Here is a 23,583-nt window from a genome sequence, read left to right as displayed (position 1 = left end):
TAAGGACAGTCTACACAAGAAACCCTGTCTTAAAAGTAAACCAATAAATCCAAATTAAAAAGAAATACATTGCAATAATTAATGTTAACTTGATAATTTCATATCCACAAATAATAGCCAGAAAACATGTAGGATGCTGTAGACTATGGCCATGCATGCCTGAAAGGAATTATTTTGAATGTGTTCCTTGGCATGGGAAAACCTTCCTGGGACAGGAAACAAGACTAAATAAAATGTACAATGTTTATTGAGTACTAACTTCCATCGCTCTTCTTCTTTGGATTGTGGATGGGATGGAGCCAGCTGTCTCATACTACTTGACATCCCGGCCATAATGGATACTTAAAACTGTGACTTAAATTAAGGTATCGCCTCCTTGAGTTGCTTTTGTCAGAGGTTTTACCACAACATCAAGGAAAGAAACTGAGAATGGATGAAGACTATCACACACCATACCTGCACACCCACACTCAACAACACACACACATAAACATGTACATAAATTTTTACATCTTCAAATAAGTCCCTCCCACCCTTTCCATAGCTCACATATTCCAATATCTAGACAAACTGCCTAATTTAAATACCATATGTATTGTTCCCCCCACCCCCCGCTGAGTAGTACTCTGTTGTGTAAAAGTCACAGGCAAATGAATGAAACTAGAAGAAACCACCCTGAGTGAGGTAACCCAGTCACAAAAAGACAAACACAGTAGGTACTCACTCATATATGGTTTTTAGACATAGAGCAAACTATTACCAACCTTCAAACCACACCACCAGAAAAGCTAGAAAGCAAGGAGGACCCTATGAGAGGCATACATGGTCCCCTGGAGAAGGGGAAAGGGACAAGATCTCCCAAGCAATTTGAGAGTATGGGGGGGGGGGAGGAGGAATTAGGAGAAAGAGGAGGGGAGAGGTGGGCATGAGGGAGCAGGAAGGTTGAGTCAGGAAAAGAATAGAGAGAAACAAGAAAAGTAATACCATAATAGAGGGAGTCATTATAGGCTTTAAGAGAAATCTGGCATTAGAGAAATGTTAAGAGATCTACAAGGATGATCCCTACTAACAATCTAAGCAGTAGTGGAGAGGCTACCTTAAATGTCCTTCCCCGATAATGAGATTGATGACTACTTTATATGCCATCCTAGAGCCTTTATCCAGTAGCTGATGGGAACAGAAACAGACACAGCGAAACTCTTGGAATCCAGTTGCAGAGAGGGAGGAGTGATGAGCAAAGGGGTCAAGACCAGGTGGGAGAAACCCACAAAAACTGCTGACCTGAACAAGGGGGAGCTGGTAGTCTCAAGTCTGATAGCTGGGAAACCAGCATAGGAGTGAGCCAGATTCCCTGAATGTGGGTGTTAGTTAGGGGTCTCTGGTATTGGATCAGTATTTATCCCTAGTATACAAATGGACTTTGGGAGCCCATTCCACATAGAGGGATACTCTCTCAGCTTAGACACGTGAGGGAGGGCCTGGCCCTGTTGCAAAGGATATGATGAACTTTGAAGACTCCCCATGGAAGGCCTCACCCTCCCTGGGGAGTAGAAAGGGGATGGGATGGGGGTTGGTGGGGATGATAGGGGATGATGGGAGGGTGCGGGAAATGGAATTGACATATGAAACAAGCTTGTTTTATAGAAATAGAAAATTATCAAGAAAAATAAATAAATAAATACCATATTTATGGACTCTGTGATCTTTGCCAAGTAGATGCTTCCAGGTCTCACCCTCAGAGGTCCAGAACAACAGTGTAAGGAGTGGTAGTTGGTATAATGATTTCAATAGGAATGGCCCCCATAGACCCTATGCATTTGAATATTTGGTCACCAGGAAGTAGCATTATCAGGAGGTGTGACCTTGGTGGAGTAGGTGTGGCTTTGTTGACCTGTGTTTCTGGAGCCAGGCTTTGAGGTTTCAGATGCTCAAGCCATGCCCAGTGTCTCTCTCTTCCGGCTGCCTGCTGATCTGCATGTAGAAACCTCAGCTACCTTTCCCCAAGCCTAACTGCACACTGCCATGCTTCCCACCATGACAATATTAGACTACACCTCTGAACTGTAAGCCAGCCCATAATGAAATGCTTTTCTTTATAAGAACTGCAGTGGTCATGGTGTCTTTTCACAGCAATAAAACCCTAAGATCATATGACACTCTGTAATAATGCAAAGTGCATAAAGAAAATTAGAAATATATTTAATTTTAGGAACTTTAAAATGATAGTTTGCATTTTCATAACAGTGAATATCATTTTATTATACAGGATTAAAATATTTGATATCACGTCTATTTTTGCCACTTCATTGTTTGTTTTTAAGAGTAAGGAATCAGTAAAACCCAGAAGGATGTGATAACTAACAATCTGTATTAGCTACACAATGCAGTTTGTTAAAATTACCTCCCATAAATTGATGCTATCTCTGTGGCTTACAACCTGCTTAATTCTCAAAGAAATGACATGCTTCCATTTTATTAAATTTGTTATATTGAATTTGGTTCCTATTATATACAGTGTTCATACATGGGCTCATGTTGGTTGTTATAAAAATATTAATTAGAAAAAAAACAAAAGAAATGGTTAAACATTCATTCAATCAGGAAGGTTTATGATTGAATGTTAGTACCACAACAAAAACAATCTTTGTTGTTTGATGGGGGTGTTCTTCAGTTGATAGAGCATGAGACTCTTACTTTCACCATGGGTTCAGTCCCCATGTTTCAGCACCATTCTGTTGACAGAGTTTCTTTTCTGCCTGGTCCTGCCACCCTTCACACCAAAATAAATACACTGAGACTTATTTTAATTAGAAACTGGCTGAAGACTTAAGCTTTCTACTGACTAGCTCTCTCTTAATTATTAACCCATTTCTATTAATTTATGTGTTTCCATGTGGCCTTATCTTACTAGAGAATGCCTATTCTAACTTCCTAGTAGCAACATGGCATCTCTCTCTCTTGACCTCTCTCCATGTCCTCTTCCAAGAATTCTCCTCATCTCATAGCCCAGGGTATACTTCCTGACTGGCTACTGGCCAATCAGTGTTTTATTCATTAACCAATAAGAGAAACATATGTACAGAAGGACATCCCCCATCAGTTGTCAGTGCTACTTATATGAAGATGTATGCTTGGAGAGCACTACATTTTTTTTAGTTGTTTTCTTACATGTGACATTACACAAACAAGTAGTAATCAAAAGCATACAGCATTTTGTACATTTTGTATTTAAGTCTATCTAAAGTAAGATGAATTCTACCAAAAACTCTGGTGTCTGAAAGATGGTCACTCTCCCCATTGAGTTTTCCCTTTGTAATTCCCTTCAGATTCTCCAAGGAACTCTGAGAACCATCCTTATTTTTCAAATACCTTGGATCATCAGCCTGGAATTTGAGGCTCTGCTTGGCAAGTAAATGTCCAGGTAATACCCTAAGTTACAATTAGATTTCATTACAATTACTTAGCTGAATTTTACCAAACCATTCCCTTTCCCTTAGTAGTTTGTAAACTGAAAAGTTTTTAACCAGCAGTCTCATCTCTACATCTGGGATCCATGTGTGGCTCACAGATGGGGTTTCCCTTCTTCATTGTTTTCATTCCTCGGGCAGGGTAATTCTAGGAAGACTAGTTAGTTATCTGCTTAGAGACGGGTCTGTCTGGGCTGCCACATTAATAGATGACAGCAAGATTACTACACATGCTGGGATTATATCTTACTTTTTTAATTTATCTATAAAATTCAAGTGGGCCCAATAAGAATGTATCACTTCCCATGCTACCAAATGAAGTCATTGTTGCATGTGTAATTGAATGAGCTTCATGTCTTACCATCAGCAACAGTAGTCCTTTCCCACCCTCCTTCCTGAAGAAATGTTCCATTGGCATTTTCATTATCACTGGTATTGTTGGCACTAAGGAACCTTCTTCTTACCATTGTACCCTGTACATGCTTTGTCTTACAATTTCTATTGCTATGAGAATACACCATGACAACTACATCTCTTATAAAGGATAACATTTACTTGGAACTGGCTTACAGTTTCAAAGATTTAGTCCGTTATCTTCATGGCAAGCCATGGCAGCATGCAGGCAGACGTGCTGGAGACGGAGCTGAGAGTTCTATATTTGGATCCTCATGTAACAGAAGGGGACTTTGCACCACATTGGGAGTAACTTGAGCATATGGGATGTCAAAGCCTATCCCTGCAGTGACACACTTCCTCCAACAAGGCCACATCTCCACCAACAATGCTGCTTTTCATAATAGTGACACTCTCTGAGGGCCATGGATACAAACACATGTGTCTATGGAGGCCATTCCTATTCAAATCACATTAACCACAACCCTGCACTTTAGTCATCAAATCTGTCTTACCCTTTGTGACTTGAGCTTTGATAAATATAGTCTTAAGTCTACTATCTTTTATCTTGTCTGGAACAGGGTTCTTCTTCAAGAACTAACTAAATGAATGCATTAGTGTAGGTCTGCAAATTGTGTGCATTTGTTAACTCTATTCAGTACAATGAGCCATGAGTTTAAGCATCCTATTTAGAACAATGCTCAAACTTGTTGATAAGGCAAACACATAATTGCCAAACTGTAAAGTGCTCCTGTTATTTTAAAAATCACAACAGAAAATGCAAAAGATAGCACGATGGTTATCTTCTTGTATGATAGTATGCCTACTTCCGACCCATGTTAAGTATCTAGAACTTTATTATAGAACACAATATCACCAAAGTTACATTAATCACATTGAAATCATAAAATTCAGAAAACTCATACAATGACAAACCAAAAGATTTAAAACAAAAGAAGTGTAGTTCAAACATTGCAGGGGCAATAAATAAAAATCAACTCTAAGGTAATCTATGAAAATAATGAATAATTGATTCAAAATAAGTAACATAGGAACAAATACTTAAGTTATATATGATAATTCATGCATAGATATATGTACACATATATGTAAAACATTGGAAACACATCTCTAAATTCTGAGATTCAGGTATTTTTTTAAAGTCAGAAATAAGTGATAAATAATTTACTAGTGGATTACTATAATTTATTCCATGTATTTACTTTTTTCCTTACATTAACATCTATCTTATTTTCCTAGTGAAAATTTCAAATATCTACTACAGCCAATAAATTTATAATCTCAGTTTTGATAGCTCTCCATGCTAGGAATCAGGCATCATTTCCACCTTCTGAAAAAAAAAAAAAAAAAACTTCCCTTGCTTTCTTTAAATCCTCTGAGGACTCTCTTTTGTTCCCCTGAGCACTCCTCTTCCTCCACTCTTCTGCAACACATCTCATGGACTGGCATTTCACCTGTCCACCACTCAAACACCCCTGGTTTCACTAGAGTGGTATAAAAGTACTAACAGGGCTATGGAAATCAAGTTTCCTACAGGTACTTGAGGGTTTCTCCTTAAGACCTTCAGGTAACAGCACAACTACATTTTTAGGCATGTTCCCTTTGTGTCTTTGAAAGGTTACACATATAGTTTTGATAATAATTATGCTATCTATTTTGAAGACACTCTAAATAAATTAACTAAAATTTACAGCAAGTAACACCATGAAGCATAATAACCCACATTCCCATATGATTCCTTTCCAATTATGTGCCTCTGTGGTTTCTTATTTTTTTTTCAGAGGGGTATATATGGCTAGGGCAATCATATAAAAGTCATATAGCTTGGGTAGCTTAAATAACGTAATGCATCTTTTCACAGTTTTGTTCATGGACAATGTACTGGCAGGATTAGTTCCTGCAAAGCCCCTTTAGTTTTTGCAGGTACACTAGCAATCTCTGGCATTATCTATAGAAGAACAACTTTCATCTATCCCTTCATCTTCCTATAATACAGTGTGTGTGTGCATATTCTGAGTGGTGTGTGTACATGTGCCTCTGTGTGTGTGTTTATCTGTATGCTTCTATCTGTCCGTCTGTCCCTACAGTTCTTCATCTTTAAAGGACATAAATTAGATTAATTCTCTTACTCCACTATGACAATAACTTCATCAATTATTAATCTCCTCAACAATCCTCTTCCCAATGGACATCACATTCTGAGTGTTAGGAGTTTGGAACTTTAGCACAGTAATTTTGGGGAGACAGGAGTCAACTAACAAGAGCACTGATGTACAAATTTTAGAGTTGGTTTATTATACTTCAGTTAAGTAATTTCTACTGCAAAAACAGATTTCATCATTAATGAAAAAGTGTAGAATTCTGAGAAGGAATTTGCAATTATATAATTCAGGAACCATGATATAGCTATCAAATTTAAGACTGTGTATTTTTTCCAATGTTGAGTTTTAGGGAAAGGTCCTTGTAAAGAAATGCCTAAAGAAAATTAAATTCAAATTTATATACTCTAACTTGAATTTTCTAAGTTAAACTTGCATAAAAATTTAGGCGCTAAACAACCCTAAAGTAAGTCATTATCAAAATATTCTTAATTTGTATTCTCATATAGCTATGGTAAAAATTATGATAATGAGCAAATGGTACATTTTATATAGTTCTTCAATGCGTTGTGTCTTTACAAGCAAGGATGCAAACTATCTTTACTTTTTGTTGTTTTTAATTTATGCATGTCCTAATTCTGTGTGAGAGTTCAAAATGCAGTGAATTGGAAAGATCAAGAGAACTTTTACACTATGTTCATGTGGCATTCTGCTCCATGGAGTCAGGCTTTCATCTTTAATCCGATATCCACTTAACTACTCTACACAAGATTTATTTTTACTTCCTCTTGTTTCACAGAAGAATCAAAAGTCTGCAGGAATTTTTGACATTTTGTAACAATATTTTTCTGAGACCCTCATCTACAATTATTCTCTCTCTCTCTCTCTCTCTCTCTCTCTCTCTCTCTCTCTCTCTCTCTCTCTCTCTCTCTTGCCTCATTTTCATATGGACACAAAGCCTTGGGATAAAATGATGGTTCATTATAGTGGTACAGAGCTCTTATCTTCATCCGGCAAGAGTCATTTCCTTCCAAAGATTGAAATGCAAATGTGAAAATTAATGATAACTGCATTATCTGATAACAGAGATAATACCAATTCACTGTCAGCGTAATACACAGTCATTCTACCATTTCCCCCCGCTTCTCACAATATTCTTCTTACTGTCAGACTATATCTATGGTTAACTATGTTTCATAGGTGTCTGTTAATTTACTTCAAATGGCATTTCCCAGATCTTATATCTACCACATTTTCCCAATCAAAAAGAAAACGAAATCAGAACTGTAATCTTCAAGCCCTTCTTTGGACTGTAAAGAGGAGGGGCGCGGGGGAGCTATATCATTAAGTGTGTGCTTCTCTCTCACAGCTCTTCTAGCTACCCTTCCACTTTATGCAAAACAGCTCCTGTCCTGCTAGGTTCATTTCAGACTCAAAACAGGAAAAGCCCAATGAGTTTCATACCACCAAAATACTGAGCAACAGCCTAAGAGGTAACTTAGTAAGGACCTCCTAAACATTGTTTAGTCTCTGTGCAACAAGTATACAACTTGGCTTTATCCTATGGAGTGAGTTTTCAAAAAAATATTTATACTAAAAATGATTTTTCTGCGATATGTTTCAAACCAGGTAGACTAGGCAGAGTATATTCAATATTATGATGTTTTGTTATATAGCAAGCTCACTTTGCAAAGTTAATCACTGTACTGATGTTTAATGAACACTTCTATGGAAAGAGCTGTAACAGCTATTGAGACACAATTGCCAAAACGATAGTAAAAATCAATATCAAGAGTGGTTTATTGAGTTCTTCAGAAACACTGAGGCCCATGCTCAACATGTGAGATCCCATTAATGAGATAGTTATTGTTATTAGCCTGATTTATAAGCACTAAGGCCACTGAGCATTATTAACTTGCTTTGGGGCCTATCATTAGTTACAGCAAGGCCACTCAAGAAATACACAGAAAAAAAAAAATCTTTGTTATACAGTTCACGACATTATCCCCAAATAACTTACCTGTTATCAGCAGCAGAGAATTCTGATGTTTTATAATGTGTAATTATAAACATTATTACCAAGTAAATTCTGTTTTCATTTACTGTCAGTTCAGGACTGGATTAATTTTGCTTCATTTCATGTATATGATCATAGATTTAATACCTAAATTTTTAAATAAAAGTTGTGTAAAGAAAGTCAAATAGCTGTTTCCTCAAAATTTTTATGTGTATAAGTGTGCATTTACATACACATTATGGTAATATTCATTCCATACTATGAAAGAAAAGCCAACTATTTACTATTTGCAAGTGTGAGAAAAAGCCAAGTTGTAAGAATGCAACCAGACTGTTGGCATCCGGCATTGATCTAAGTGAGGTGTGGTTGTCACAGAGCTTCTCATAGAGATGACAATGGATTTATAAGGATGCCCCTGAACCTTGCTACAAAGTTCCTAAATCCCTGTACATAAATCAGTACTCCAGACTGGTCTTGCAAAGTAGATCTGAAGACTTTCTTATGAAAAAGACAGACATAGTGGTATTTCCAAATAAGGTCAATATTTCACCCATTACTGGTTTGAGAGGACCATGTTTGAAATATTTGTCTAGCAGCTACATGCAGGCAGAAGAAGACTGATAACACTGAATCCTCCCAAGCATGGTATTTGGAAACCCTGTGAAGGTTATCTCTGTCTAAGTTCATCTTCATGTAAACGTTAAACAGCTATCACTATGTCCATTTCAGAGATAAAGAAACCGAGGACTGTTTTACAAACCAACACATGAAGCCATAAATATTACTGTTACCTTAGGTCTGTCTGACTCCAAATGGTGTAAATAGTTCCGTAATATAGATGATGCTCTGCTTTCAAAGATAAAGGATGCTTACTTGTTACTTTAGTGACTAGTCTATGATCAATTCAAGAGAGAAATGGTACCAAGGGAAGAGCATGCAATGTCATGCAGTGTCTTCACACTGCTTGCTGGATTTCTTCACCATCAATGCACAGTAAACATCCAACAAAGGACTAAACATGTAAGTAAATGTGTAGAGATGTTGGTACCAGCAACTCAGACAAAATACAACATTCATGAGGCTGATGAGAAAAGAGACCCTTACTTTGAAAGGCAATAAATAAATGTAAGAATAATCCCAGTGAATACTGGAATAAGAGTGAACAGCAAGCAATATATGCTACATTCCAAAGGAAGTGTCAGAATAATATCTTTAAAAGCAAGGAAAACAATGAACCTGACAGTTAGATATACGACATGCTGAAATGATGAGGTAATGACTTTTATTTTGGCTTTGCTAAGACTGTGCTGTGAGCTTTCCAAATTTCAGTGACTCATGCAACTTACATAAGAGTTGCAAGCATTTAAACCCTGAAGAATTCTACAGCCTTGTTGCTTACAAATATTATTTCCTTTGACTGTATAGACTCCACTTAGAAGTTAACAAAAGTGTGAATGTTCTGAGTGTAACATTTCATCAAGTGACAAACAAAGGATAACTTCCTTACATGGGAGAATTTGCATTTTATGAGAAATAGAATTGCTAGGACAGGGACAGAGTTGATTTATTATTGAACTAGGACGTCTTCAGTCAAACTCCATAAAAATAAGGTAACTCCAAATCCAACTTAAGTGATGTCAAATTACTTAGACAATTTCTATGTCCTTTTGTTCTTTTCTATTTTTGTAGAAAAATGTCATTTTTAGGATGAGGGTCAGCATTTGGAAGTAGGAGTATGAAATTGGGGACCTTGAAATCAACCTGGCTCAATACCAGATTTCTCAGACAATGATTTGTGGTGAAGAGAAAACTAGTGTTTAGTACCACCTAGTTTTACCTTTCCGGATGCTCTGTGGAAAATGTAAAAAACCTTTGGGACATAAAACTGGTGAAACTGTAAGAAAAAGAAATCATTAGAGTCTTTTGATTTTTAGTTGATGCCGTTTTGGAGAAGTCAATAATATTTTCTATACTTATGAATAAATATATAGTATCAAGAAATTAAACAGTGTTCCACAGATCTCCCAGCCGGAAATTGACAAGTCAAGGGGAAAGCTCATCCTAATCTAGGACTTTTTGGAATCCAGATGTTCTAGCAACTGAGTTTGAAACCATTACCAAAAGCAGGAAAATTTTCCTCCTTATACAGTTGTAAAGTGCCAATGCACTTTCAGTGAGCAAAAAATAATCACTACTGATGTTGACAGTAGTGATATTTAAGTAGCTAAAGGTTGCAAAAATGTCTTCCTTCCTTTCATGGACCCTCCCGATTGAATGAACTCAATGAACATGATACTGGAAAAGGAACAAACATCAAAGAGACTCTGGTATGGGCTAACCTCATTATTTCTAGGAGTTTCAAAGTGAAACAGCCTTCTACCAGAAGTAGCTATGGAAAGAAACCTGTTACTCGCCTCATAATATGCAGGGGTGGGGATCTTATAAGCATAAAGGAGACATATATTTTTCCTTAAAGTTTTGACATATCCCTATATAGTCCAGAACACAGTAATGCCAATAGCAAATTCACAATGAAAAAAAATTAAAAAAAAAAAAAAAAAAACTGAAGAACACAACCAAATAAAAAGCAGCATTCTCAGCACCTCCAATTATTATTATTATTTATTTGCCAATAGCATTCTTTCTTTAAATGCTTCCCAAAGATGGCTTTAGCTATGCCAGAGATGTTCCGAAGCCTGGGACACTATTTTTTTTTCTTTTTGTCACACAACTGGGAAGGCCATGGGCCCTAGATACAAAGAGGAAAGTTGGATTCCACAAATTTTCCCAGAACAAATGTGTGACTGAATGTAATATTTGCCAAATGGAAACAACTAAAACCCATCCAGTCTATCTGGAAAGGCAAAATACCTTCTAAATACAAATATTTAATTCTATTAATCAATAACTGTAAGATAAAAGATCATGTACCCTAATCAAGTTGTATATAGAAGCCTCATAATAAAGTTAAGAGTTTTTAAAAAGAAATTATTTTCTAATTATCCTAAGGAAATCCCCCCAACATTGTGAAGCCAGAAAAAAAAGGCAAACAAACAAACAAAAAATACACATACTAGAAGTTTGCATTTAAATTAATGCATTAAAGTCTATTAAAACATGGTTCTATGCTATTTTAAAATATAATAAAATTGGGTCTGGACTCTCATACAGCATTATGCTATAGTGTGTAGACTACAAACATTTGTATGTATCATGAATAATATTAGAAGTGACATCATAATAATCAGATATACTGTATCTTCATTTTTGTTTGCATTATATTTTCCAGCTGCTGGCTTCAGAAAATTACCATTGGATTTCCTCTCTTTCCCTTGCACAGCAGAGAGCAATTTGCAAAGTCATGCAAGGGTGAAAGTGTGATTGAAATATAGCAATCTTTCTTAATGAAAAAGGTTACTGCTTTGGAAATTAAGGTTGAAACTATTTCAAAACTCTCTTACATCCTAAAAGCCTTAACCATGATGGTCTCCATTTATAAGCATATTGTAAATTATGAATTACTCAGCAGTGAACAATATGGTTATTTCCTATGGTGGTATTATAAGCAGTATATATTTATGACTTTTATTAACATTAAGTTTTGATTAGCCTTTCGATTTTCCTGAAATGAACATATTTAAGGCCCTTTAAGAGCCCATCTAATTTAACCCATAAAGCTGACCATGTTGCCAGAATCAAAGGGAAAAATCTGTGAATTGTGATTATGTCTAAATAAATATGGAGGCTCCATCCATGAATTACATCAGAACAAAACCAAAAGGATGGTTCTTTGAAGTGTTATTGTTAACTGACCAACTTGTAAGCTTTCAAATTGAGCTTGGTTTGAATTTGGATGTAGCTAAAAGTTTCCCTGTTGAGAGAGCAAGCAAAAAGAACCAACTGACTTTATGTAAGAATGAAAGAAGAAAAGACAGAAACTTCACACTGAGGTGACACTGGCTTTTAAAGTCTTCTCATTTAAATAACAATGTTTACTAAAGCTCCCATATAACCAGCATGCATGCACACACAAAGTCCATGTGTGATTTTAAATTTGAGTTGAAAATTTGTTAAAGCTTTTACAAGCTATCTGTACTTTATGTTTTTACCCTCCCCCCCCATGCCTGTCTAAAATTTAAAGGGAAAAAATGTGAAATCTGATTTAAAAAAATGAAAATGTGTACCATTTTCTATCCTCTGCCTACCTGGCCCATCCCAGTCATCTGTGTGTACTCCAGGCTGCCCGGGTTTTTCAGAATGGCTGTCCCCATCTGATTCTGTTGGCTGCTGGGTTCCTTCATCATCACCTGAAATACATGAACAGAGAATGGAGAAATGACCAAAGTCCTGTGACATTGAAATCTCGTAAAGCAATGTCCTTTTCACATAGTCTCTAACTCACTGGCTTAGAAATAATGAAAGCTACCAATATTTGTCAATAAATAAATAAAACCAAGTACTATAAATAATTAAAAACATTTGCATATACATCTTACCTTTGAATTATTGTTGTATATAAGGAGAAATCAGATAGCAATGTATAGTTTTTCTGAAACTTTGGATAAAATTAAAACCCATATTGATATTATTTCCAGATTTTAATCTTACAGGCATAATACAGAAAGCCAAATTAAATATAGAGTAAGTTGTTTTCCTGGTTTGTGTGGATTTTTATTCGTCTTGTGTTATGTTTATAAATATTAGTGCTGTTTCTCTTAAGGAGAATAAGAGCCATAATTAAATGATTAGCATGTGATATAAGCTGATGACTCTATTCGTTCCCAACAGAATACACTGTGAAGTTAAGCTTATGCTTGGATAATTGTGATACATTTCCACAATTTTATGCTTTCACTTCACAGGAAAAGAAAAAGCAAACAAACAAGCTGCAAGCAAGCAAACAAAGGCCCTGTATGTCTTGAGCAGGAATTGAGATGCAGTCAAGGAGGAAACAATACCAACACAACTGCATGTTAAGGCCAAACTCTTGAGTTTTAGTTTCTTAATTTTATATTATAAATACCAAGAAGTGTAGAGACATGAATAAGAACAATATTGAAATCATGCATACTCTACTTTGAATCAAATAACACTAACATTTCAATTTAAATGGCTATCTTACTACCTTCCTTTGAATGATTCCATAGTTACTTTCCACCTGGTCACTCAGATCTCTAATTGAACTTGAATCTCTATACAAAATATAAAAATGTCCTGTATGTTCTAATTTTAAAACTGACATATAAAATATAAATTTTAGGAAACCATTACTATACTTGACACTATTATGATTTTAGTATGAGTTTTGATGCTTAAATGTTATAAGTTTTGCTTCCCATCTTCACCTCCCTCCCATTTGTAGGTTCACAATATGAGTTAAGGAATAAGGAATTAATGGAATAAAGCTAAGGAGAATGAGAAAAGCCTGAAACACATTCTTTAAGAAAAAGCAAACAAACAAACAAAAACCCCTACCACTTTTTGAGTATAGTGCAAATAGCTGTTTGGGTTGACAATACAGAATAAAGCACACCATCAAAAACACCATAAAACTCATGAAAACTCTTTCAAAATTGGGTGACTTTCAGTATGGTCAGAAAGAATACCAATGAACATATTCATTCTTTCCAGAAACTCCGTATTGAGCATCTTGAGGAGCTATAATAGGCTCAGTAAGCTATCTGCAGAACATTCTACTGGAACTGTAGAAATCACCAAAGAGATTACATTCACAAATGACTGTGTGAGACAAAGCCACAGAGACACAAGAAAGACACAGACGCTCAATAATAGGAGATGTGTTCCAGTCTTCTATACCCATTTCCAGGTTGCATTGAGGACCATAAACACATCAACCAATTATCTTCTGAAGATCAATGGGGCATGTTCTGCTCTGTTTCCAGGACAAGGGATGGTTGATTCTCACCCTACATATTCAAGTAGGCTCTATGACCTCTAAATACTGATAGTATTGAACTAACCAGCTGGCTCTCAGCCTGCCAACCCGGCCATCGACCTGTTACCTCCCCTTCAAGTTACCTATAAGTTGCCCTGATATAGATCTAGTAAGGAGAGATTCAAATCATTTGCCTTGATAGATCAGGCCAAGGCAATTCTTTTTATTCAATTTCCAGTATGAGTCCCTGCATACAAGTGAACATTGAACTAATAATAATAGTGTGCAGGCTGGCATAATAGAATCCTGTTAGCTAGTATAGAGAATCTTAGAAACTCCCATGAGCTGGATCTTTTTCACTTGACCTTTTTTGCTGGACTCAATTGACATTCCTTTCTTTTTCCCCTGCTTCATGCTATGTAGAGCTGACTTCTGTGAACTCCTTTATCTTCTGATTTCTGTTTGCAATCATCCACTGGAAACAACGAGTGCAGATTAGAGGACAGAGTGAAGGAAGAGAGAAAGGCCATATCCTTGTCTTCCAAAGACCATCTTCCTTGACAGTTCCCTACTGCTGGGAGAGACTACACTTCAGTACTAGCTCCTGTTCAGTGTTCTCCTACAACTACAATGTCCCTGCATTAGCATCCTTTCCAATGCCTTTTGGGACAGAACTGCTTTAAGCAGTTCTTGGATGCTTTCTGGCCTTACAAGAGCCGAGGAGTCACTAAAACAATGCCTTTTAAGTTGCAGGCATCATCCTGTTGGCAACTAAGAATAAAAACACAATGGCCCCTACACATGATTTCTGGAGTAGTGTATCAGACAAAAGGACAGAGACTTGAACCCATTATGACAAGTGATAGGAACCATTCACAGTGTAACCCAAACATGAACAAACAGCCAACACATAGTACCACAGGCTGTTCCTGGGGTTAAAGAACAAATGAAACCCCCAATATATCAGGGGCATGGTTTCTGCTGACCTTGAACTCTGTGAAGTTTGTTCTAAAGACCCAAGACTGGAAACAATGTTCCAACTGAAAATAAGAGCTGTCTCATCAAAGCATGCCACAGAGGAGAGATAGAAAAAGCTTAAAATTGGCAAAAGGTTAAACTAGCATATTTCATGACATAGGAGTAGTTTCAGTGGTGTTTGAAGATAATGAAGAAAAGTTTAAGGGCTACTTGCTCTATGTGATTGTTAAATGAATGACGCCATTTCCTTATTCAGCACATGATCATATCACCCACAATCATATCACTGGTATCTAGGAGGTAAAGAAATGCCAGAATGATAGAACACGTCAGCAGGTATTTGTTATCAATGTTATTAAACTGCTTGAAATGAAACATTTTCATTTAACTTATTAAGGGCTAGAGAGAGATTATAATTTCCAATAGCCACGTTCTTTCATTAAATGTCACTAAACTGCCAATTCAAAACTGCAATGCTCCCATTTAGTTTGTCCCACCAGCTAACATCTGGAGCAAAGTTAAACACTGATAACTCTGATTTTTGAGTAAGATGATTTGTTTTTATTATGCAGCACATCATATTTGATCTAAAACAAATAAATATCAGAGTATTAAGAGTGCCATTGTAAAAATAGCTAATTATACACAATTAGAAGCAATTCATTTTGCACCTATATTGAGATGTTTAAGGAAATAGATTAGTATACTACATATCTTACTACAAAAATTAAATCTGATATGGAGCAATAAAGTTAAAATCCCAAAGCTTTAGTCTTTATGTTTTCTAAAAGAAGGAATACAAAACAGAGAAAATTACCCTAAGAGCCTAATCTGAATGCTTGTGAATGTAGAAAATAAAGTGGGTCTGTGTTTATTTTATATTGATTTGCATATAGTCCATGTGTCTAATGTTGAACTCATAAATATTAATACACTTTTAATTCCAGCACTTGGGAGGAAGAGGCAAATGGATCTCTGTGAGTTCGAGGTCAGCCTGGTCTACAAAATGAGTTCCAGGGCAGGCTCCAAAGCTACAGAGAAACCCTGTCTTGAAAAACCAAAAAACACTATATAAATATAGTGTAAATCTTATCATAAGGTCTGATTCTATCCTGAACCTCAACAGGGACACTGGCTCCTCACCATGTACTTCCCTAAGAGCTGTATTAACACTGTCTTGTGGGCTCTGTCAAGAATTTGTATTCTAACACTTCTGAAAAACAAACCAAGGGATAGAAGTGTGAGAGGATTCCCAGAAACTGAAAGCTTCAGAGACAAGATTTGATTCCACGTTTTTCACACTCCAAAGATCATCCTTTAACATGCAATAATATAATCTTGGGACTCCCGGTGTACTCAGAAGTCAAGTGTGTGCTTAACAGAGAGGCCCTGGGCCTCACCCCTACCATCAAAGCCGAACGACAAAGGACACTGCAGACATCTTCTACATGGAGAGCCACAAAGACTGCAAGATATGGTCTGCGAGTCACTTTCTCCTTCTCACAGTAAATGTCCCCATTTCTTCATTATGCTTATACACTAAGAGGAAAGGTTTAATGGACTTAATCTTTGTAATCATTACCTTTTAAAGACTCCTATTCTACCTGGCACTTAATAAAATCAACTACACATAGATGCTTGATCAATAACCATTGCTCACTGACCAGTTAGGAAATTAGATTTTTGTCTCATTCTTTTTGCCATAACCTACTGCAATATCATTACATTTGCTAATTAATTGCTTTCAGCACATTATTTCTATTTAATAACTAAAATATGTCACATTTTTCAACTTTTGGACCTTTCATCTTCTAACTTTATCTCAGGAAACTAGTTCTCATTTTTATGGTAATGTTTTTTACCTAATTCATTTTTAATCTTTTTACTAATGAAAAATGAAATGATTAAAAATAATTTAATCAAGTATGAAATCTCTGAAGTATTCTTACGAAACACCATTTTTTCACTCATAATAGACACTTGCTTCTCTCCTTTCAGTATTTTATTCTCATACAAAATTTATAAATAGAATTTTATTTTGATATTAACCCAACTCCAGCTTCTTCTTGATTAGAATAGAACTCGCCGTATTGGCTGTCTTTCTCCGTCCATTTTTGCTTCTCCCATGTTTGAAATCAGGGCTATGGACTGGCTTAGGACAAATGTCATGAATAATTACTAGCCAAGATAATAATGACAGGTCTGCTACTACGCTGCTCCAAATGCTTCCGTGGCTGGAAAAGGAAAGGCGCAGAGAAAGAAGAGCAGGACAGAGGAGCTGGGCGAGCATTTGACATCTTCTCATTTTCTCTCCGAATTCTTTATTCACATCCCTCTGAATAGACAGCTCCGTGTGTTTTCAGCAAAGCGCAAACATACTTAATGTAAGAACTGTGATATCTATCCTGAGAGTAATTCATAAAAGAATGAAACTGAATAAATGCCAAGCACTAACAAAATCTGTAATATTTCTAAAATTATGACTATGGAGTTAATGGTTTTTCTCCTGCAAGATTAAATGCTTTTGTTGCTCTTTTAAAAGATGTAAGTGTATTGAGAGCCCTTAGTCTAGTTTTCAAAATCAATGGGAGCCCTATGGAGGAAAATTGGAGGTGGTATTGAGCAATATAATACACAACATAAATGGCTTGGGGAAACGCACTAAAATATAGTCTTTGATGCCCAGGAAGCAGCACCTTCAAAAACCATATTAGGTATTGTTGACAAAGTGGAGAAGGCAGTGGCTTTCCTTGCCAAGCAAAAATAATTTCAAAAATGCAAACAAACACCTATTCAGTCAAAGTTAAACACTGCTGTCGGAATTAAAGATTTGCTGCGTTCCAAGACAGTCGCTTTCTTACCACAAAACAGCAGTGGTGTTTGAGAGCAGTCATGCAAGCAGACAGCCTTTCTCAACCTTGCTCTTTTAATCCATGTAGTTCCTGTCAATATTAGCCTCTTACAGAAATTCTTGTACAATATGACTATTGAACTTTCTTGACTAGGAGTGTCGCTGGAGCTGTTAGTCATCCCTATAATGTATTTTGAAATCAGCTAAATCATCAAAGTGTTTTTTTTTTAACAATGAGCAGTTCAGGAGTGACAGATCTACACTCTTGTTCACAACTGCTTATCAGAGGAGAGATACCACATATGTTTGCCAGGTGCTCCCTATAGTTAGGCTACCTTCACAGAAGCCGCTCATGAAAGATAAGGTCATAAAAGAGATGAAAAATGTGTGAGCTTCATACACTTATGGTTTTATCATCAGACAAGATAGCTTTGGTTAAAGGACTGTAGGAGTCAAAAACAGAAAACTGCAGCTCTTGCTGAAGGACGAGGATATTAAAGTTTAGCACTGAGTTTGTGCTTTCATTGCCTAACAGTGAGATGGTTTGGCTGGGAATGTTTGTTTAGTTACAGATTATTCAAGAAAAAAAATTCAGGTAATAGTAAGTCTTTATTGACAAGTTATAGTCATAGATATGCATAGAGAAACAAAATAGAGGACACAAACAATAGCCCAGTTATAGCAACAACTAAGGGGAACTTTAACCATGTCAACTGTTTGTAAATAACAATCCATTGCATGGGAGGTAGTCATCGGAGCACCCACCTCAGGTTATCTTCTGACTCACTGCATTCATACGAAATACAGTGTTTTGCTATGTCTATGACAGTTGTATGCAAAATACAACTATTTTCAAATATGGAAGCCATCTTCTGATCACTTTACTTGGGTTTTCCATTTTAGTATTTCATTTTTTAAAAAAACATTTTAAGACTTGAGAATATGAAAAAAATAAGCAAAAGAATGTAAAACATATTATCTGGTTATGATTTTTTAGATCCCAATGACAAAATCATAAAACTTATTCATAGCAATGGTCCAAAGGTATATGTATTATTTCAACAAACAAACTAAATTTCTATAGTCAGTGTATGGCTAATATAGTTTGCAATATCTTATCACAGCTAGCAAGAGAAGTTATTAAAAACACTATTGTACTAATAAAATTTTGATTATTTAAGGAGAAATAGTGATGTGTAGTCCTTCAATAGTATTAAGATTTGATCTAGCCATCAGTGTTACCTCCTAGATGAAGGATTTCATTCTAATTTCAAGTTTCCAGAGGATTTCAAGCATAAGAAAATTACCAAATGAGGGGAAGCTGCCTAACATCTTAACGGAACAATACTCAATAATCTTTAATCCCCATTCTCTCCTGAATAAGCAACTGTGGGGAGAAAGATTTACTTTATACATTAAGGTTAATTTACTTTTGTTTTATGTGTATGAATATTTCACCTAAATGTACATAAGTGCACCACACACAGTTGTAGGCCATCACATAGGTGTTGGGAACTGAATTTGTCTATAACTACTAAGTCATATCTCTAGAATTTAAAATGTTATGGAAATAAGTACTTTTTAAAGTTTATACTTTAATAATTTGTCCTTCCCCACTTATCACTAAAACAAAAGTCCTTATTGAGACTAGTATCAAACTATTCAGAGATTTCCCTCAAATGACACATTTATTATTCTAAAGAAGAGACATTGCTCTTGAGCTCTGTAGACTGGATGGCTATTTGCAAGTCTATCAACCTATTGTAAGATCTTAATACTTACAAATAAGAGTGGCATTTGCCTTTCAGGATCTAGGTTTGTGCCACCAACTGATCACTATTCCTTAAGTTTGTTGTCTTTAAGTTTCAAACTCATCATTTGCTTCAGAAAAATCATTGTTACCACCATCAAGAAAAAAGCAAAGCCAGATTGTATTTTTGAACCTGTCTTTCCAACAACTCACTAGGTCTCCAAGAGCAATGGATCCTACTGTTTTGAGAAAAGTTGTGGCATTTGAACACCCCTTTCCACACATCCTCACCTTTTGGTATGCTTTTTAAGTGAATAATTCTTTCCACAGGGACAGCTCTGTTCTAATTGTCTATTAAAGGATATAATGAATAAGCATACACACATCACAGCCTTTTATCACTACAGTACACTCACTTATGTATATATAGGTATGCTCACCATACTATACAACTGCACTCACCATACTCATCTTCTCAAGCCACAACTGTCAAGTGTCAGACAGAACCAGCTGACAATTTGTATTCACAGACACCAACTCCAACTCTAGAAGATGAATTCTGCAATCTGAATGCCCTAACTCTAATACCTTAATGGAAGATGACTTCCAGAGATCAAAAACAGGGCTTACCAAAACAACAGCAACAAAACAAACAACCCTCCCCAAAAATTAATGGGCTAAAAAGGCGAGCAATTGTTAAGAGTGCATACAGTATGGGGACTGGAGTTCAGATCCTAGCATGCAGATACATAGCAAAATATGTATCCCACAAGCTCCATAATTCTAGGTCTAAAGAATGAGTTAACATCTTTCTCCTATACATGCAGGAGCACACACACTAACACACGTGTGCAAATATTCACATGGACACAGATGTAAATAATTTTTAAAAAATACAACATATTTATTTATGACAATAAGCCTGATTTGTTCCTCTTGAACTTTTTTTTCTTAACTCTTTTCCCTCCATCATATGGCTTGTGGAAAAATTAGATTAACATCATTTTTAATTTAACTAGTTAATTAATTAATGTGTGATTGTATTGCATATGTGTGGACACATGCACATGACAGGATAGCTATGGAGGTCAAAGGACAACTTAAAGGAGTTGGTTCTCTCCTTCCCCTATGTAGATTGTAGGGATCATTCTTGGGTCCTCAGGCTTGGCAACATGACTCCTTACCTACAGGGCCATCTAACTGGTAGTTCTGATTTACATTTAATACTTCAGATGTCCAGTTATGTATTTTCCTCTCATATCTGTCTTTGTGTGTTTTCCTGCCTTTAATATTATCATCATTCATTGTCCTTCCTGAACTTTTGACCCTCATCTTTGTCTCTGGAGCCGACTATAAGATAGTTGAATTGCTCTTTGTACATTACCAGGCTATTGACACCCAGATTCTCTTCCCTCAGTCTAGTAACCAGTTCCTTCTTCATACCTATGAACATTTGATTCCAGAACGAATTCATGCCTACTCAACAATCCAGTTCCAATGCTTCACTCTTAAAGACAATTTCCCTCACCTTTCTCACTAGGTCAGACTACCCTGTATCACCATATTAATGTCTGCCCCTAGGATAGTAGTAGACTCAGTTTCATACCCATAGCGTGTCTCACAATGGCTGAAACAGCAGGCATTCAATCAATGTCTATTGGATCTGGAAGCATAAATTCTGTATGTGCTGACTACCACAGTGCTGGCCTGTTTTATATTTATTCAGTGTGTGTGGGGGGGATGTATGTATCACAGAATGTCACAATCAGAGAGCAACTTTCAGGTGTTAGTTTTCTTCTTCTACCACATGTGTTTCACGGAACAAACTCTAGTCAAGGGTGGTGACAAGTGTTTTTACCTTCTGAATAATCTGTGAGGTACTGACACTGTGTTTTGAGTCATTCATTATTCCAACAACCAAGCAAAGAAAATTCAAACTATGCATTTTACATAAGTTGATCCAATCTCATCAATAAGTAGGATGCAAGCTAACTAGTACTGTGGCTAATTCTTACAGCAAAACCTGGACCTAATGAAGTTTCTGCATCTGAAACTTCTGAAATAAAAATCTCAAGTCATGTCAGATTTACTCTTTCTCAGATTCATATTTAGCTTCCAACACCAGAAACTGTCCCAAACATGTTATCACAAGACACATTCAGGCCCTAACTAGAGCTGGGTCCTCCCACACCTTCTCTGCCTCTGTACCAGCAGGACCTTGACTGCTGTGTGATAACACCAGGAAAACACAGCTAGAATCCACAACATCTTACAGACATTCAGAAGCATCAAACAACTCTTTCCTCACAGAGCTTTAAAATCTGGGTTTCCTGACCCTCTGCCTTTTGGGGACTCTTGAAGCTTATTCCAATTTGATAGATTTAGAATTCAAGTATCTAATATACATAGAAAGGCACTTTAAGAATATCACTAAAACCCTAAACCAAAATTAACATTCTTGCTCATTGTTGACTACTGTGAAATTACCTCCATTTTTCTGTTTGTGAAAGGGTGGATTTGGGGCGGATGGGGAGGCTGTGTGTGTGAATGGGTTGATTTGGACTGGGTATGGGGCTGTGTTTATGATTGGGTTGATGTGGGGCTGGTGGGGCCTGACAATGTAGAAGGCTCTCCCTAAGAAGAACATAAAGTAATATTAAAGAGAGAGGTAGAGTCCTGGGATACCAGACTAGCTATGAAGCTAAAGCGCTTTACTCCCAGAGGAAATGGGCCTTTGAGGGCTATGTGGAAGCCAGAACCCCCTTTCTTATTAAATTCACAGTTCTTCCTAGAGTGATCAGGAATTCAGGCACTGTTGTCAAACCAGCCCTAGAATTCTGAAGCAATATGCAACATTTACTTAAATTATTCAAGTTTCAGATTTGTTCAACACTATTTTAGACGTTTCAGGGTCTATTATTTGATATAAAACTAATTAAACAATTGTAAAATTAACTACAAAATAGAATGAGCACATGTATTATCTGTTTGGCCATGTGAAGTATGAAATAACATATACATAATACATAATTTTCAAAATGTATTTTCATTAATGATCTGATAGTTTGGTGGGGGTCACCTTCAATGTCTCAACACAACCATTTGTATTATAGAGAAAACACATTATTTTTTCTAAAATAAGTTTTCCTTAGAAAGTAAACTATTTTTGTCATATCACATTCATGGCTTTAGAATTATTATTTCTTATTAAAAATGAGTATATGGGGTGATACAATTGGAATTGGGGAGATTTGGGGAGGTGATGTGGAAATCTAGTACAGTATAAACTTCCTGAAACTTGTGAGGTTGACCCTAAAGAGGTTATCTACTAGTCCTACTAGTAATGGAGGACACAAAGCCTGAACCAGCCATCTTCTGAAAACAGGGAAGGCTTCCAATAGCAGGATTGGGACAACAACCCAACCACAAAACCTTTGACATACAACCCATTCTGCCTGCAAGATGTGCTGGGGCAATGGTGGCTCAGAGCTTGTGGTGGTGGCCAACTAATGACTGGTTTAATTTGAGGCCCACACCAGGAGGGGAGGGTATCCCATGCTCAAAATACCCTGGATGACCCAAGACCTAAGATAGAACCAAACACAACTGGAAAACAAAGTCAATGAAATTTTTTTCTAATGATAATTTCTCATTGATTAGAGACTAGCTCAATGGCCACAGGAGATACTTCTTCTGGCAGCTGATGGGAGCAAATGCTCCCAAACATTAGTCAGAGCTTAGGGAAGCCTGAAGAAGAAGGAAGGAAGGATTGTAAGGCTTGAGCACACTGGGAGAACAGAACGTGACCCACAGAATCAACTAAGCAGGGCTCATGGGGGCTCACAGAGACTGATATAACAACCAAACAACCTGCATGGTCTGCACTAGGTCCTCTGTATATATATTGTGGTTGTGTAGGTCCCTGTTCTTGTGAGACACCAAACAGTGAAGTGAGGTTGTCTCTGACTCTTTGCCTGCCCTTGGGGTCCCTTTCCTCCTACTGGGTTGACTTACTCAGCCTTGATCTCAGGGTTTATGCCTAGTCTTATTGTATCTTTTTATGCCATGTTTGTTTGATATCTCCAGTAGGCCTGCTCTTTCCTGAAAGGAA

The 23,583-nt window shown here is 36.6% G+C and overlaps 1 protein-coding gene across 3 annotated transcripts in view; it reads right to left on the bottom strand.

Annotated features, from left to right (window-relative positions):
* Zfpm2 (zinc finger protein, FOG family member 2) overlaps positions 1-23,583 on the bottom strand; it is a 424,449-nt gene that overhangs the window by 301,277 nt on the left and 99,589 nt on the right. For all 3 annotated transcript variants that reach the window (XM_051202519.1, XM_051202518.1, XM_051202520.1), the window contains one exon: positions 12,203-12,304. In XM_051202519.1, coding sequence (XP_051058476.1) covers positions 12,203-12,304 — 102 coding nt within the window. The remainder of the gene's footprint in view (positions 1-12,202; positions 12,305-23,583) is intronic.

This window comes from Phodopus roborovskii, unplaced genomic scaffold, assembly GCF_943737965.1.
Source record: "Phodopus roborovskii unplaced genomic scaffold, PHOROB, whole genome shotgun sequence".
Taxonomy (NCBI): Eukaryota; Metazoa; Chordata; class Mammalia; order Rodentia; family Cricetidae; genus Phodopus; species Phodopus roborovskii.
This window is presented reverse-complemented; position numbering and strand designations above follow the sequence as displayed.